Consider the following 17,216-nt stretch of genomic DNA (forward strand, 5'->3'; position numbering starts at 1 on the left):
CTGGGTGGTTTTAGAAAAGAATGAGGAAAAACAATAATTTATTACTGTTGTGGAAAATATGGAGGCCTGATAAATTCCATTGAAATATGGGGGTAGAGAGACAGCCAGAGAGAGACAGATTGGTACTCATCAGAGAGAGTCCTCAGTAAGGCTGCCTACTCCCACATGGGAAATTCTTAGAGATTTGGGGAGATATTTGGGCACCAGCCTGTGCAAGGGGGAATCTGGTGAGGGATTTCACATGGATTCTATGGTATACCATAGAGTTTTCCCTCAGAAACCTCTGTTTTCTCCAAGGGAAGTGATCTCGGTAGCCTGGAGATCAACTGTAATTCCAGGAGGACTCCAGGCCCCACTTGGAAGTTGGCAACTTAGGGTTGATCTACCCTTGACTGACCTCTCTCCACTTCCTTCTAACTACTGGGGTGGACGTGGCTCGTCTACAAACAACAGTAACAAAACAAAACCATTCCTTTATTTTCTAAGTTATTATATATTCTCTGTGTTGCTGCTCTAATCAGTGATTTGTGTAACTTGTAGTATACATTTTAAAAAGCATTAACAGAATTTTGTTTTTTTGGGGGGAGATCCTCTATTCCTTTCTCTGTCACAAACAATTCTTTTAAACTTTCACTGATATGGGACCAATTCCAGAGCTAGTAGAGTGTAATGCAAAGAGCCTGAACAATGAGCTGGGAAGTCTCTGGATCACTGGAGGACCTTCAGTAAGCCACTGCTCTTCATCCCTACCCTATCCCAAGCCCACCATCTGTAATATAAGGATAACAACACTGCCTTGCATGATTGTTCAAAATGTATATGACAATTTACTTACAGCACTTGGGAAAATCCAAATAATCAGTCCAGTTTACCCCTCCCCCACCAAATGTTTTTTTTTTTAATCTTTACAGGCTCTTTGATTTACTGGATCATAGATCATGTACAGTCTCTAAAATGGTGCCTTTTCCTGCATATCTTTGAACTTAAAAAACAACAACAACCATAGTGTTAGAGTTTAGCAAGTTCCTTAAACATGACATCTGCACAGAATGTGGGGTATGAGACTAAGGGGAATGGAAGTAGTATACAGATGGCTAGTTACATCTTGATAGCCGAATACAGGAACAATAATTACTATATCAGAAGGTCTAGGATAATTACAATAATCTTATAAAGAATTTATTTAGCTGTACACAAAGAATGTCAATCATCATCATTAAAGAAAAAGTGCCATTAGAAATTACTACAGGCATTAGAGTATCCGGCCGAGAACGGATTTTGGGGCTGTGAGAGATAAATTGACCACCTAATAGTGCCATCCTGTGCCAGTTACACTCTCCTATCTCCATTGACATCTAGCTGCCATCTGCTGAATCGTACAATAGACATCAGTAAACAAAAATTTCCCCAATGTGGCAAACTGTGCTTTTGTTTCAGGATGGGAAAATAGTGTTTGTGTGCGTGTGAGGTGGGGGGCTTGAGCACCTTCTCCAACGCATTGTAGTCCTGATCTAAATTGGGCCCATGAAGGCCTCGAAATTGAGTTCCCAGCAAGTTCCCTTTATTGAGTTCCTGTACCACATGAATGAAAGTGGTGGCCACGAGGACTGTGTATCATGTGAATTGTCCCTGAGTGCAAAAAAAACCCTCTCGCAGCAGAATTGCCATGAGAAGTGACAGATAAATCCCCCCACAGTAACAACTGTGTAAAGAACTGCATATTTGCAGCAATCAAAGAGACAGTTGGAAAGGCCGAAAGAATGGGAAGTCTTAAATCTTTATTTAGACAAACTACTCTGATCTGCATGCCTTCATGCAGCCTGGTGTAACTGCTGCAATACGTATATTCCAGTGGAGACTTCTGTTTTCTCCACATACTCTGGGTGCCTTAGAACTCTTGCACTGGACACGGGGTTTCCCCAGATTAGGCAGACAAGACCAGCTGAAAATTTCTCCTCCTTGTCAAGAAAACCTGCAGTGAAGGGTGTAACAGATCACCAACACTGCATTGTCCTGTGTGACTGCCCATCTGCATTAGGGAAGTGATCTTGCATTATTAAAGTTAACAGCAGCAGGTTTCAGCTGCCAGCAGTGAAAAACCCTGCTTAGGGGAGAATTTGCAGCAAGTTATTATAAATCTGAAGAGCGTACCATCATGCCCCAAAGGACACGACCAGTTACTAAAAACCAGTCACAGGACCAAAAAAAGGGAGAGAGAGAAGAAACGGATCATTGCTTTTCCCCCAAAATGAATAAACGTGTGAGGACTAGTTATCAAAAAGATATCCCACTTTTGCACAATAGGTGATAGCTGCATATACGGCAAATCAGAAAAGTGCAGAAAAAAAGGCAGGAAGATGGAAAGGGACAGTACAAAAATATTAACAAATGCTGTTATGTGACTATCTTCAGTGCCGGCTATTAGTCAGTGACGATCAGCTGATGTTCCTCAGTAGGCTGTAATAGCTGGAAGGTATTTCTTCATCTGGTTACTACCAGCATTCTGCAGTATGTGTGGTTATGTGTGTGGGTGTGTATGGCGGAAGAAAAACAGTTTGCTGAGATGCAGTGTAACCAGTAAAAGAGAGAAGGTCTGAGTTTTGCAACAGACTATAACAAGGTGCCTTGGAGGTTCCAGGTGGATGCAGCTTGCTTTTTAGGAAACTGATGCTCCTTTACAGACTAGTATTGCTTGTCTGGATTCCTGCCCACTCCCCAATGCTTCATGTTTGTCTTTTTGTAAATAAACAGGTATCAGAGAAACGCCAAATGTCAGTCTGCAGCGGCATCTATCTAAGAGAGAGAGAGAACACTCTTTCTAGAACTTCTCATTGCTCCCAAAAGTGGCATAAGGATGGAGCTGCAAAACAAAGCTATTGGGACTTCTCAAAGGTAGTTAATGCAGCCTACTTAACAATCTAGGTCAAAGCAACATGAACAAATAGGTAGGGAAGTAACTTCTATACCTGCTGGTCAACAGCAACAGCATCCAGTCCGTTGTACATAATGTTGACCCAGCCGTCTTTCGAAGCCAGCACAAACAGAGACATCAAAGCCTGAAACACATGAAACCTTTTCAGACAAGAGGCATTTTGGGTGGGTTTCTGAGGGGTTCAGGGTTTAAAAGTATATTCTCTTTCCTCAAACTGATGAGTAAAGGAGGGGGGACTTGGGGAGGGGCAAGAGTTTGCTTGAGAAAGAAGGAGAGAGAAAGAGAAAGCAACTGTTCTCTGAGAACCTGTCCACAGAGAAGCACCAGGTCAATGGAATCTGGTTGTTAACTTAGGGTCAAGCTACGTGTGATGCTGGGCATCCATACTCAGATTCACAGACTCGTCATTGAGTTGCAAACAAACAAACAAACAAACAAACAAACAAACAAACAAACACAAACATGCTGGGGACAACATGGAACTAAGGAAATGGTGGTTAACCTGCTCCCACAATGTTCTTTTTCCAGGCAGAAGTTATTCCCCTCTCTGGGCAGAAAATTTAAAAAGATAGGCACTCATATTGTGCCTTTTCCCCCTCCTAGGCCTTTGGAGCCACCTGGAGAAGCCATTTCTCACTGGGGAAATGCTGTGACAGCACAGCAAAGTGGCAACGCAGCCCGATCCATTTCACCGCTCCTCTCCACAGCAGCTTTTTGCAGCTTAATTACATGTCTGACCACAAATCCCCAGCATTACATGTGATTTGGCTCTTAGTCAATTACGATGCACATAATTCCTTCGTTTGCTAAACTGTCACAAATCTACCAAATTCAGAGGACTGCACAAAAAGGCGCAGATGAAAAGTCTGAGGACTGTGACACAACTGCTTAGAAAATGACCTTCCTTTATTGCCTCTGACAATCCCTCTGCCTGATCTTGCTTCCCCATGTCCCACTCAGTGCAAAAGCTGATCCTTTGATGGGAAGTAGAAGAAGATTTAGATGGCAGCTTTCTATCAAGGGTGTGAAAAGTAAACTGAAAGGGTACACAGCATCCAATATGAAAACGTACATAATAGGCAGTGAATTTCTACTCTTTTTACAATGGATGCAAACAGGGGAGAGTGAATCATTCAATTAGAAACATAAAACCTAGACAACATACTCCCTTCCCCACAACTGTGTATGTAACCAGGAAGTGTTTCCTTGTGTCTAGTCTGTGTTTTTATGCAACCTCCTTCTTTCTCTGACTTTAAGAATCAGTTGTTTCCACCTTTCACTGATGGGTTTCTTTACATTTATAACCTGACATCAGGGCTCTCCAGGCAACTCTCAACTTAAGCCATAAATCAATATTACAATAAAAATCGGGCACTAAAACTTTGTTATCCTGCTTTCCCCAATGATTTTATCGTCTCCAATTAATACATCACTCATTCGATGACAGCCAGCATGGTGAAGTGGTTAGAGTGTCAGACTAGGATCGAGGAGACCCAGGTTCAAATCCCCACTCTGCCGTGAAAGCTTACTGGGAGACCTTGGGCCAGTCACATACTCTCAGCCTGTCCTACCTCACAGGGGACAGGAGAATGACCTGAGCCCCTTTGGGTCCCTTTTGAGAAGAATGGCAGAATATACATGAAAAAAACAAATGCAGAGGCTGCCAGAAAACTCTTCCATGAGGTAGCATTCCATGCAGTGGGACATAACCTTTGTAGTGAATGGGCATACTGTATGTGTCAGTATTCTTGCGTGATCTGTCTTTGTTCTTCCCTGTTGGTGGCCATGAAGAAACGTTGCTGTGCCTGGGATGCCTCCCAGAGCAGGGTAAAGCTCATCACAAAACCCATACCAGGCTGCATGGGGAGCTGCCATGGAAATGGCCTGATCATCAGTCTCCAGGTGCCATATGGGGCAAGGAAAATTTAAATTGACCTTAAGTGAATACACATAGTTCTCCATGTTCACTGCATGGGTCCTAAAATGTTTGGACCTGTTTCAAGCCGAAGTTAATCCCTTTCCATCCCACTGATTTCATGGGGAGGATGAAATATTTACATAACTTTATCTAGCTGAAATCAATTCTAGTGGGGTGACTGCTGCAGCAAAAAGAAAACGTGAGTCTTTCAGCACCTTCAAGACTAACCGATTTACAGTATAATCCTACGAAGGGCTATTCCAGTCCCATTGATGCCACAGCTCCTGACTGAACACAGGATTGCCCTGTTGTTTAGCTTTTGTGGGCTTGGGCCCACTTCATCAGATACACAAAGTGAATTTTCAGTCGGCAGCATTCATATACACAGGGCAAGAAAAAAGAGTGAACAATGGGTTAAAAGGCCCAGTTTGTGATATTTCTATGCAAAGCTGAAAAAAACAACACATGGATAAGCACATATAGAGTGGCACAGGCTAGGATCTGGGAGACCCAGGTTCGAATCTCCACTCTGCCATGGAAGCTTGCTGGGTGACCTTGGACCAGTCACACACCCTCAGCCCTAACCTACCACACAGGGTGGTTGTAAGGAAAAAATGGAGGCAGGGGGAACAATGGGTCCCCATTTGGCCCCAATTGGGAAGAAAGTTGGAGTATAAAGTAGGGCTGTCAATTCGGTTCGGCCCGAACTGAAAATCAGCCGAATTTCCCTTGATTCGGCGGTTTTTAGTTCAGACGGATCCGAACTCAAAACTGGCGGGCAACCGGGGGGGCCGAATTCAGCGAGTTCGGGAGTTCGGCGAATAAATTCGGCCAATTCGGCCGTCAGTAAGCAGCATAACCGTCAGTAAGCAGCATTCTCCTCCCCCGGCCAATCGGTGGCCAAGCTGGGTCTTCTTCTGGCCAATCAGTCAGGATTGAGTGCTGGAGGAATCAGCTGCTGTGCGGCCGGCCGGGGAAAGAGAGAGAGAGAGGGAAATCCTCATGTGTGTGTGAGGGGGTGCTTGTGCACATTCGCTCCTTTCCGTGGCTGCAGGGGGCGCATTTTTTGGGGTACCGACCCCAAACTTTCAGGGGATATTCAGACAGGTTTTTTTAAGAGACCACCCAAGTTTTGTAAACATTGGGTCAGGGGGTCCCGAGATATGGGCTCCCCCCTTTTTTCTTTCCATGGCTGCAGAGGGCGCATTTTTTTTTTTTTTTTTTTTTTATAATTTTTTATTGAATTTTACAATATAAAAAAAAAAGAAAAGAAAAAAGAAACAAGAAAAAAAAGAAAGAAAAAAGATACATATATAGATATAAAAGGGTATTCACATAACATATTGAATACATTTCATTTTTTAATACATTCATCAAAAGAAAAATACCCTTTCCCCCCACCCACCAAAAGTGACCCATCACCATGACTTCCATAGAAGTGTCCGGTAGCTTTATTTATTTATCTAAATTCTAATATTGCTTAAAGAATAATTTTCTATAGCTCACTAAATAACAAAGTAAAATCCATTTTTGCCAACTTATCCCAATATGAGGTAGCCTTAAACCATGTTAACTTAAATTCTTCCAAATCATTTCCATGCAGAATTTCTGTTAATCTGGCCATCCTCATATATAACCACACTTTCTCTCTCCATTCTGTAATTGAGGGTTTACTTGTTTGTTTCCATACTCTCGCTATCACAATCCTTGCAGCAGCAAAACTATATTGACAAATAATCCTATCCCGATCATGAATATCGTTTGTGGGTATTCCCAATAAACAAAATAATGGTTTTCTTTTCACTTTACTATTAATCAAATTATTTGTTTCTTTTATTATTTTTTTCCAAAATTTTTTGATTTTTTTACAAGTCCACCAGACATGCATATAAGTTCCTCTTTCTTTTCCACATTTCCAACAGATTCCTTTATCTTGACTGTTCATTTTAGATATCATAAATGGGGTTATATGCCATCTATAAAACATTTTATAGAGATTTTCTCTAATTTCATTAGTTATTGTAAATTTAAACTCCCTCTTCCATAAATTTTCCCATTTATCCAGGTCTATATTGAATCCTAAATCCTGCATCCATTTGATCATGACTGGTTTAATTCTTTCTTGTTCTAAATTAATAGTCATCAATAATTTATACATCCTACCAATCAATCCTTTATTTCCTTTATCTAATATCTTTTCTAACTCGGATTTATTTTTACTGAATCCAAGTTTACTATCTTTATTAAAAATATCTTGTAGTTTATAATATAAAAACCAGTCTTTTATATTTAACTCTTCCCTGCTTTTTAAAGCCCATTTACTCTCCTTCCATTCAATAATACCCCTATATATCTCTATATCTAAGTTTAATTGTTTTCCCCTCTTCATATAAGCTTCTATTGGATTAATCCACCCCGGGGTCGTATTTTCTAAAGTCTTCTTATATTTTGTCCAAATTTGAAATAACCCAGCTCTAATAATATGAATTTTAAAATCTCTGTTTACCTTTTCCTTTTCATACCACAGATATGCATGCCAGCCATATCGAAGATTATACCCTTCTAACTCTAATAATCGATAATTTTCTAATTTAATCCAGGTTTTTAACCAGAGAAAGCAGGAAGCCTCATAATATTGTTGCAAGTCAGGTAAACCTAATCCTCCTGTTTCTCTTAATTGAATCAAATTTTTATACGCTATTCTATGTTTTCCTTTTCCCCACAAAAATTTTTGAATATCCTTCTTCCAAATTTTAAAAACTTTGAACCCCTTAATAATCGGTAAATTTTGAAATAAAAAAAGCATCCTGGGTAATACCATCATTTTAATCACCGATACTCTACCCCACAATGATAAGGGTATTTTTTCCCAATTTGTCAAATCGGTATTTATTTGTTGCCATGTTTTTTCATAATTATTTTTAAATAGGTTAAAATTGTTAGGAGTTAACCATATTCCCAGATATTTTACTTTATGTTCTATACCAAAACCTGTTACTCTCGCTAATTCCTGCTGCTGCAAGAGTGTAATATTTTTGACCAATATTTTAGTTTTATTTTTGTTTATTTTAAAGCCTGCAAGTTTTCCGTAAACCTCAATCATTTTGCTCCATTCAGCTATCTGAGTAATAGGATCAGTTAAAAAACACACTAAATCATCTGCATATGCCTTAACTTTATAATGATTTCTCCCTATTTTATAACCTACAATCTCTGCATTCATTCTAATTTTTCTCATCAATACCTCTAAAATAATAATAAACAACAGTGGTGAAAGGGGGCACCCTTGTCTGGTGCCCTTTTGTATTTCAAATTGTGATGATAATTCTCCATTAATTATTAGCTTAGCAGTTTGACAAGTATAAATATTTCCAATAACCTTTTGAAATTTATCACCAAAACCCATATATTCTAACACTTTCCTCATAAAATTCCAATTTACATTGTCAAACGCTTTTTCTGCATCTAAAAATATCATTGCAAAAGGTGTATTATCAAATTCTGCATATTCTAGTAAGTCTAACACAACTCTAACATTTTGATTGATTAACCTCCCCGGAAGGAATCCTGCTTGGTCTTCATGTATAATACTATTAAGAATTTTCTTCAATCTATTCGCTAAAATCATCACAAACATTTTATAATCATTGTTTAATAATGATATTGGTCTATAGTTTTTAACTTCCATTAAATCAGCGTTTGGTTTAGGTATTAAAACTATATTTGCTTTCTTCCAGGTATTTGGAATGGATCCTCCCTGTATACAATTATTCATAACTCTCAATAAATTTGGTGATAGTTGATCCATAAAAGTTTTGTAATAAAGATTTGTGAAGCCATCTTCTCCTGGTGCTTTGTTTAATTTACTTTTCTTTATTACTGATTTTAACTCCTCTAATGTTATTTCTGCATCTAATAATTCTTTCTGTTCCTGTGAGATTTTATCCCATACAAATTGTGTTAAATATTTTTCTATCTCTTTTTCTAAAACTATTCCCTGTGTATAAAGATTAGAATAATAATCTATAAAAGTTTCTGTAATTTTTTGTTTATCTAATAAAATTTTTCCATCCTTCCTTATTTTCAATATTGGCTTTCTCCTCTCTTTATGTTTAAGTTGCCATGCTAACATTTTGCCTGGTTTATTTGAATGTTCAAAAAATCTTTGTCTATTATATAATATTTTTCTTTCTATATCGGTAGTTAATAAAATCTCATATTGTTGTTGCCAAGTTTTTATTTTATCAATCTGTTCTTGTTTAAGTAATTTGGTTTGTGCTTTTCTTAACTGTATTTCCGCCTGTTTAATTTCCTCCAGTATTTTTTTCTTTTTTGACTCTCTTTCTCTAAACCACCGCGAGTTTTGTTGTATTAAAATGCCTCTTATCACTGCTTTCCCCGCATCCCAGACAACATCTTCAGATGTGCCTTTATTTATGTTATCTTGAAAATAATGTTGTATTTCTACTTTTATTTTGTCTGTAATTTTCTTATTTTTTAATAAATATTCATTAATATGCCAAGATTTGTTTTTCTTAATTCCCAAATTCATTTGCAACAACAGTGCATTATGATCTGAAAGAACCTTCGGTAAAATTTCAAGGTCATCTAGTTTGCATATAATATCTTTAGATAGCCAAATCATATCTATTCTAGAGTGAGATTTATGTCTTGAAGAGTAAAAAGTATATCCCTTTTTATTACCTTTTTTCATTCTCCACGCATCAAACATTTCCCATTGTTCTGTTAAATGATCAAAAATACCAGGTATTTTACCTTCAAATTTCCCCTGTTTTTTTTTTGCTGATCTATCTAAACGAGGATCTGTTACTCCATTGAAATCACCCATCCATAACATATTTTCCGTAGCATATTCAGCCAATGTCGATATTAGATCCATATAAAATAATTTTTGGTTATTATTAGGTGCATATATACCGACTAATACTATTTTTTGGTAACCACACAGAACCTCTACCATCAAAATCCTCCCTTCCCTGTCTTTATACAACATCTTTGGTTCAAATATTAAAGGAATGTACATAGCTATTCCATTAACCTTTTTCTTATCATTACATGAAGTAAACAGTTTACCTAATTTATTTTGTTCTAATCTTAAAACCTCTTTTGTTAAAATATGTGTCTCCTGTAAACAAAAAATGTTAGCTTTTGATTTCTGTAGATGATAGAATATTTTTCTCCTCTTATTTGGAGAGTTTAAACCATTAACATTCCATGATAGTATCTTCATCATTTGTTGGTTAGTAACTCAAATTTTCCCCCAGGTATAATACCCCTTCCCCCCCTCCTCCCCCAATAGTATCCCCATCTCCTTCTCATAAATCCTCAGACCCTAATTCAGTCTGTGTCCTCTTCTTCCGTCAGAGATTTTCCTCCTGAAGCTTCTGCAGCCTTCTCATTCTCTGTAAGATTCTTTTCAACCAGTTCTTTAATTGGTTGTTGTGGTGGTTTACTTAATTCTCCTTCATATCTCCGAAAGAACTGATCAACTTTAGCCATGTCAGTAAGTTTGAACCTCTTTGTTTTGAATATAAATGAGACTCCTTGAGGGTATTCCCATCTATGTTGTATTCCATTATATCTCAGCCTTGCCACCAATTCTGCAAACTCCTTTCTTTTTCTCAGTAGTCTCCCTGGTATCTCCTTCATTAGTCTCACTGGTTGACCTTCTATTGTTAAAGGATTGTTGTAATGTTTATTTAGTATCAGGTCCCGGTGAGATCTTGAAAAAAGCTGTACCAAGCAATCCCTTGGAACTTTGTTTCTGGCTGCATAAGCAGAGTTGACTCTATAAGCTGTAATTATCATCCCTTCCACTATTGCTTCTTCTTCTTGCAAAAAATCAGCCAGGAGCACTTTCAAATATTCTTTCAGGTCAGAACCTTCAGTCCGTTCTTTAAATCCGCGAATACGAATCCAGCTCTCCTTTATCCGCATTTCTAACATCGCCACATTATCCTCTTGCCGTTCTTCACGTTCCTGGCGGGCCTCCAGTACAAGTTCCATAGTATCAACCTTTTTTCTGGTTTCTTTATTATCCTTTGCTTGTTTTTGCTGTTTCGCCTCCAACTTGTCTTGCTTCACAGTCAAAGCTGAGATAGAGTCCTGCAATGTTGAGATAGCTGCAGTATTCTGGTTAAGACCTTGCTTTACATAGTCCATATCTTGCTTCATTGAGACAACTTCAGATTTTACTTCTGTCACTTCTTTTTTGACTTCAACCACTTCAGTTTTAACTGATGTCACTTCCTGAAGTGTTTTTGTTAGCAGCTCTTGCAAAGAGTTCAGCGTGGCATCAGCTTTCTTAGTCATTTTTGCCAAAGAAGTTGATCCTGTTACTGGGGAGGAATCTGGAGAAATAGCTGGACTAGTGAGAGATGGTCTTCTTTTTGTTTGCATAGATAATTGAGTCTGAAGGGTCTTGGGGTCTTTAATAAGTACTTTAGGGTGCTTTTCTGAGTCCTTTTTATTTTTTCCTTCTTTATCTCCCATTGAAGGGCTCAAAAATGCAACATTTGTAATCCAAAGGAGAGGAGAGGGGGGGGGGGAGAGATGACAGTCTCACAACATCAGTTCAAAGAATCTCAGTAATGGAGCATTTAACTGGTAAAGTCAATCTTGAAGAGCCAGCTCAGTGATCATAAATCTGCTGGATATCTCTTAAAACTGTCAAAGTCAACAGAGCAGGAAATTCAACTGCGCCACAGTCTGGCAAAAAGCCAAGTTTCTTTTTGTATTCGTTAGCAAGTATAGAAAAAAAAAACCAGCTTGCTTCTCCCTATGAGTTATACCACCAGACACCCCCGTGAATCACTAGTTGTACATCAAAAGAGTAAAAAAAAAACCTGTTGTTTCTTCCGTGCCTTTAAACCGCCGTCCCGATCAGCCTGAGAACAATGGCGCCTGCTTCTCCGCTGGTTCGCCCGAACGCTCCCCGCCGCTTCCAAGGCAGGGAGCGCATCAAGGGCAAGCCGCGAGCCGGCCGCTTGCTCAGCTTCCCCTCTACTTCAAGGGGAGCCGTGGCTGTTGTTCGGGGGAGGGGGGATTCCCTCCCTCCCTTGCCACTTTGATCGGGGCTCGAGAATCGTGCTGCCACGGTGATCAGCAACGGAAGTGGAAGTCCAGAGGGCGCATTTTTGGGTGTGCCGACCCCAAACCTTCAGCGGAGCATCAGACTAGGCTTCTTAAGATACCCCCCAAGTTTTGTAAACATTGGGTCAGGGCCCCCCGAGATATGGGCTCCACCCCTTTTTCCTCTCCCCCCTTTTCCATTTTCGTGGCTGCAGGGGGCGCTTTTTGGGGGGTTCAGCCCCCAAACTTTTGTCATAGCTTCAGAGAATCCCTCTTAAGAGACCACCCAAGTTTTGTAAAGATGGGTTCAGTGGGGGCTGAAATATTGGCTCCCCCCCCTTTTCTCTTTCCATGGCTGCAGGGGGCGCATTTTTGGGTGTGCCGATCCCAGACTTTCGGCGGAGCTTCAGTCAAGGCTTTTTAAGAGACCACCCAAGTTTTGTAAACATTGGGTCAGGGCCCCCCCGAGATATGGGCTTTCCCCTTTCCCCTATTGGGATGAATGGATCACCCTCGAGAGATGCATACATATGGATCTTATATTGGATACAAATGGAATCATATTGGATTACCCAGCCTCCCAGCCCCTCCTGCTGGAACAGAAGACAGCCACAGTAAGACCCCTTTGGGGGCTTTAATCTATATTTTTTCTTTTCTGTGTGTGTGTGGGGGGGAAAGCAGAGTCTGTGTGTGTGTGTGGGGAGGGAGCAGTTTCTGTGGGTGGGGGGGGGAAGCCAAAGGGGGCTTTTGCCGGTTCTGCCTGGGGTGTGTGTTCCCCCTCCAGTCTCTCTCTCCCTGGTTTGAGGGGGGGCTTCATTTTTATTCTTCAGGTTTTTCCTCATTCATAAGATCAGTTAGGTTATTGATGCTTGCTCAAAACTGGTTTTCAAATGGTGACTTAAAGAATGCATCTGCCTGGTCCCAAGTCCAATGCAAAAGGAGACATTCCACCCCCTCCTGCTCATTATGCATAGCTAGCTGCCTCTGTCCCTTTCCATGGTATGCAAACTCCCAGGTGTCAGGTGTTGCTATGCACTGTTGCAAAGGTTTTGCATTGCGTGCTTGTGTTGCTTTGCAGTTGTATTGTTTTGCAAAATTCTTCACACCTGCCCCGCCCTTTGCATATTTGCAAAGGGGTTGCTCTGCAGTTGTGTTGCTTTGCAAAGTTCTTAGCACCTTCCCCGCCCTTGCTCTCATCAGCTGTTTGTCGGCCGGGAGCTTTGTGCTTGGGCGGCAAGCTCTGCGGAGAGATCCACATTAAGGGTGGGGGGGACCCCTTTCAGGGCCCATATCTCAGCCCCCCCTGACCCAATCTTTACAAAACTTGGGGAGTCTTTCAATATACGTCCTTTGAAGCTCTGCTGAAAGTTTGGGACCTCTAAGCCCAAAAATGCCCCCCCCAGAGCCGCGGAAAGGCGCGGTTGTGTTTTTAATGGCTTTATTCGGCCGAATTTTTTTCCCGAACTTTGAATTCCCGCCGAATTGAACGGATCCGAAGTGGGGGAGTTCGGACTTCGGCACGTACCGAACCCACAAGGGCCAAATTCGGCCGAATCCGAACTGTACCGAATTTTTTTTTTTTGACAGCCCTAGTATAAAGGAAGTAAATAAATACATACAAGCGCAACTAATCACTGAGACTTAGACATGCCCTAGTTTGCTGGATTGTGCTCTTTGCTATTCCAGCTGCTCTCTTCTGTAACACATTTCTGTTTTAGAACGTGGAAACCAAAACTGGATGTAAGTTTTGAAGATGAAACTTAACTACTTTTGCGGGGTACCATCACCTCCCATTGTTACACACACAGCCTTTCCTTTACAGGTGCGGCTGTTCCTTTCAGATCTAGAGCGTGCAGTGCCTTATGGAAATACATACAAGGGTAAGGTAACATGGAGGGTCCACATTTACCTGCCCCAGATTGTCGAAGTTGTATTTGTGATGTACCCACTTGTAATTGGCAGCCATGCAGTCTGACCTGTTGGTGATGTTTCGGATATCCACACCGAGGCAATGGTAGAACTTCCCCTTAAAGAGCTGCAAGAAGAAACCACATGGTCATAGCCTCTGCCAGCATGAACTGATGTGAAACTGGTTATGGGGAAAAGAGCCCTAAGTTGCTAACTCCAACCTAGCCTTTTGCTACCTAGCATCCATATGGAAGGAAGGGGGAAAGGAAGGAGCGGGATTGGATTCAACTGCATCCAAACTCATTCTTCAGTCCATTTTAGAATTATCCTGTTCCCAAATGGTTTTTATGCCTATTAAAGGCTGACAGATTGCTTGAAAATATTCCCTGCTTCTCAGCTACTTTCAAATAAATTTTCCATGATGTGACTTTTTTACAAGTTTCCCGCAAGTCTCTTTACCTTATGGCAGAAACTAGATTTTTGCATTTGCAAAGGCTGTGGATGGTGTCGCACGTTAGCTGTAAAATTGGGAAACTGGCCTTACTGGAGCAGGTTGCATACAGATGAAGTACAGCACATCCTTCCCCATGCTAGAAGCAACAGCCACGCCTGCAGACCACTGCAGCAGAAGCCCAAAATAAAGAGGATGTCACCTTTTCTTCCCCAAACAGCCATGGGTGGATTCAGTGCTTAGAACGTGGGGGAGAGTCAAAAAATAACAACGGTCAGGGTTTTTTAAAAGCAGGTAAGTTGTCTGCTGTCTCACGCATCTCAAACCTGACAGGTAAACAGCTTTTTATTCTAGCACGGGCAGGATCTTGCTGCAGCTCAGAATCACAACCCTACTCTTCATTTGAAAAAATCACCCCTTCCATCTAGCACTCAGGAATCTGACCAGAGAACAACTGGGAAGCAAGGAAAACTACTTACCCAGCTTATTCAGAGGGGCATTGTTCTGTCTTACTTTCTCGGTGGATGCATTCTCAGAGAACAGCTAGCAACCTGCCTGAGAACCAAGGCAACCCTAGATGGATGCCAAGGACAGCACTTTGCACGGGAATGTGTGTTGGGGGGTGGAGGAGCACTATTGTTGCAACAGTGAATGAAAAGCCTGCTTCGCTTCTCTTGATGCATCCCCGCCTACTTACCTAGGACTCTATTATAAGAGGCAAGAGCTTAAAAGCAAGCAAATGCTAGGCATGCTTGTAGGTTGAGACTAAAAGGGGGGTAGAGATACATTTCACTGCCGACAATGGTAACGATACCTGCACCCCAAGAATGCCAAAGATGATGAAGAAAGCACAGCAAATGAGGACGATGTTCCCGATGGGCTTGAGGGACGAAATGAGTGTCTCAACAACCAGCTTGAGGCCCGGTGCCCGGCTTATGACCCTGGGGAAAAAAAGCACCGTGACGGGCAGCAATAAGGGAGACTGAATGGCTCTTCCCTGTGTACTAAGAAGTGGTCTGGCAAGTATCATGACACAGCTGCCCCTCAAACTCTTGGCAACATGACATGTTTCCTAAAAGAATATCACTTCTGTGTATGAACTATGAGCTGTCAGTGCTTTATCATCAGATCTGATGAACATGTGCACATGTCCTAATTGCCACGCTGGTTCTCACAGTACATGCTTGCACGCACAAATGCATATAGATATATTCCATTTATATTGCAAAAGAGACATGACTGTTTATATCTATCTGTACATTTTTTTAATCCTGCCCTTGCTCCAAGGAGCTCAGGCTAGTGCCCATGGTTTTCCCAACAACTCTGTAAAATAGATTAGGCTGAGGGAAGGCCAAGTTCACCTAGTGACCATCATGGCTGAATAGGGATTTGATTGTAGATTTCCTAGCTCCTAGTCTGGCACTCTAAGCACTATACCCTGTGTGAATTCATCATACACAAATATGTGCAATTTGCAAGAAAAACTTTGTAGGAAATTTGCCACATGTTAAGCAATCTTCACACAGTGCTTACAAGAGCTGTTTTTAGCCCTCATAAGCATACTTGAATTTGTTACTGTATGACATTGCAAGACTCTGGATATGCTTGTGGCTGGGAGGAGAAGCGGCACAGCTCTAGTGAATGACAGTTTTCAGGAACCTTGTAACTGAACATCGTGTTTTATTAATGATCTCTAGAGTTGTCCACTGGCCAACCTGCTGTGCTGAAGGAACCAGTAATGAGAGACTAAATATGCATATATATGTTTGCGTGCATGTGTGAGAGACTAAGACCGAAAGAAACAGTATGGGAAAGAAATAATGTTTTGTGGGCACTGCAGTTTTTGAACTGTGGCTCCCTGTACCACTTGGCCAGGTGAGGGATGCACTGCCCTCTAGGGTCAGAACAGAGAATTGCACCTGCTTTGCAACTTACCTTCAACCACTTCAAACTACCAGTATTAGATGGTCTTCAGCTTGAGAGCCAGCATGTTGTAGTGGTAAAGAGCGGTGGTTTGGAGCAGTGGACTCTAATCTGGAGAACCGGGTTTGATTCCCCACTCCTCCACATGAGCAGCGGACACTAATCTGGTGAAATGGGCTGGTTTCCCCCACTCCTATACATGAAGCCAGCTGGGTGCCCTTGGGCTAGTCACAGCTCTCTTAGAGCTCTCTCAGCCTCACCTACCTCACAGGGCGTCTGTTGTGGGGAGGGGAAGAGAAGGTGATTGTAAGACGGTTTGATTCTCCCTTAAGTAGTAGAGAAAGTTGGCATATAAAACCCAACTCTTCTTCTTCTTCATGTAGCCAACCACTCCATAATGTATCCTGCATTACTTCCTGTTTCTCATTGTCTCATTGTCTGAGCAACTTGTCAAAGACCCTGACAAATCTGCTTCATGTGCCAGCTCATCACACTTCTCACACAGGACACTCTCTCTGCCTCCCTCTCTCCCAGTTTGATGGGTCCTATTGTGAAATAATTCATGCCCACCATGAGCTCTGAACAGTAGTCAATAATTTTATCAATGTCTTATCTCAACAAAACATCTGCATTATTTCTGAGACATTGTCTGTAGGAGTGGATGAGGGAGAACTGGGCTCTTGAATCTCACCTGAGGGGGCGTAAAGTACGCAGCAGTCGGAGAACTCGTAGTACCCCCAGAATTTTGGCTCCACCAGCAGAGGCCACTGAAACTACGATGTCAATGATAGACACCAACACCAAGAAGCCATCCAGAATATTCCAACTGCTCCGGAGATAGGCCTCCTCCCCAAAATACAGGCCAAGTGAGACTACCTGGAGGAGATGAGAAAACATGGAGCAGCCAGGGTGAATGCTTCAGGGCCATGCTTAGTCACAGAATGTAGCCCTGGTACTCACCGAGAGGGTTCTTTCTGCTCTGAGGTAGAAGG

The 17,216-nt window shown here is 41.4% G+C and overlaps 1 protein-coding gene across 1 annotated transcript in view; it reads right to left on the reverse strand.

Moving 5' to 3' along the window:
* The window catches only part of CACNA1I (calcium voltage-gated channel subunit alpha1 I), a 183,910-nt gene that overhangs the window by 41,786 nt on the left and 124,908 nt on the right, over positions 1-17,216 (reverse strand). Inside the window, exons 19-22 of the mRNA XM_056846177.1 lie at positions 16,916-17,100; positions 15,116-15,242; positions 13,852-13,977; positions 2,967-3,056 (exon numbers count right to left, since the gene is read on the reverse strand). Of these exons, the coding sequence (XP_056702155.1) occupies positions 2,967-3,056; positions 13,852-13,977; positions 15,116-15,242; positions 16,916-17,100 (528 nt within the window). The remainder of the gene's footprint in view (positions 1-2,966; positions 3,057-13,851; positions 13,978-15,115; positions 15,243-16,915; positions 17,101-17,216) is intronic.

This window comes from Euleptes europaea, chromosome 3 (genome assembly GCF_029931775.1).
Source record: "Euleptes europaea isolate rEulEur1 chromosome 3, rEulEur1.hap1, whole genome shotgun sequence".
NCBI lineage: Eukaryota > Metazoa > Chordata > Lepidosauria > Squamata > Sphaerodactylidae > Euleptes > Euleptes europaea.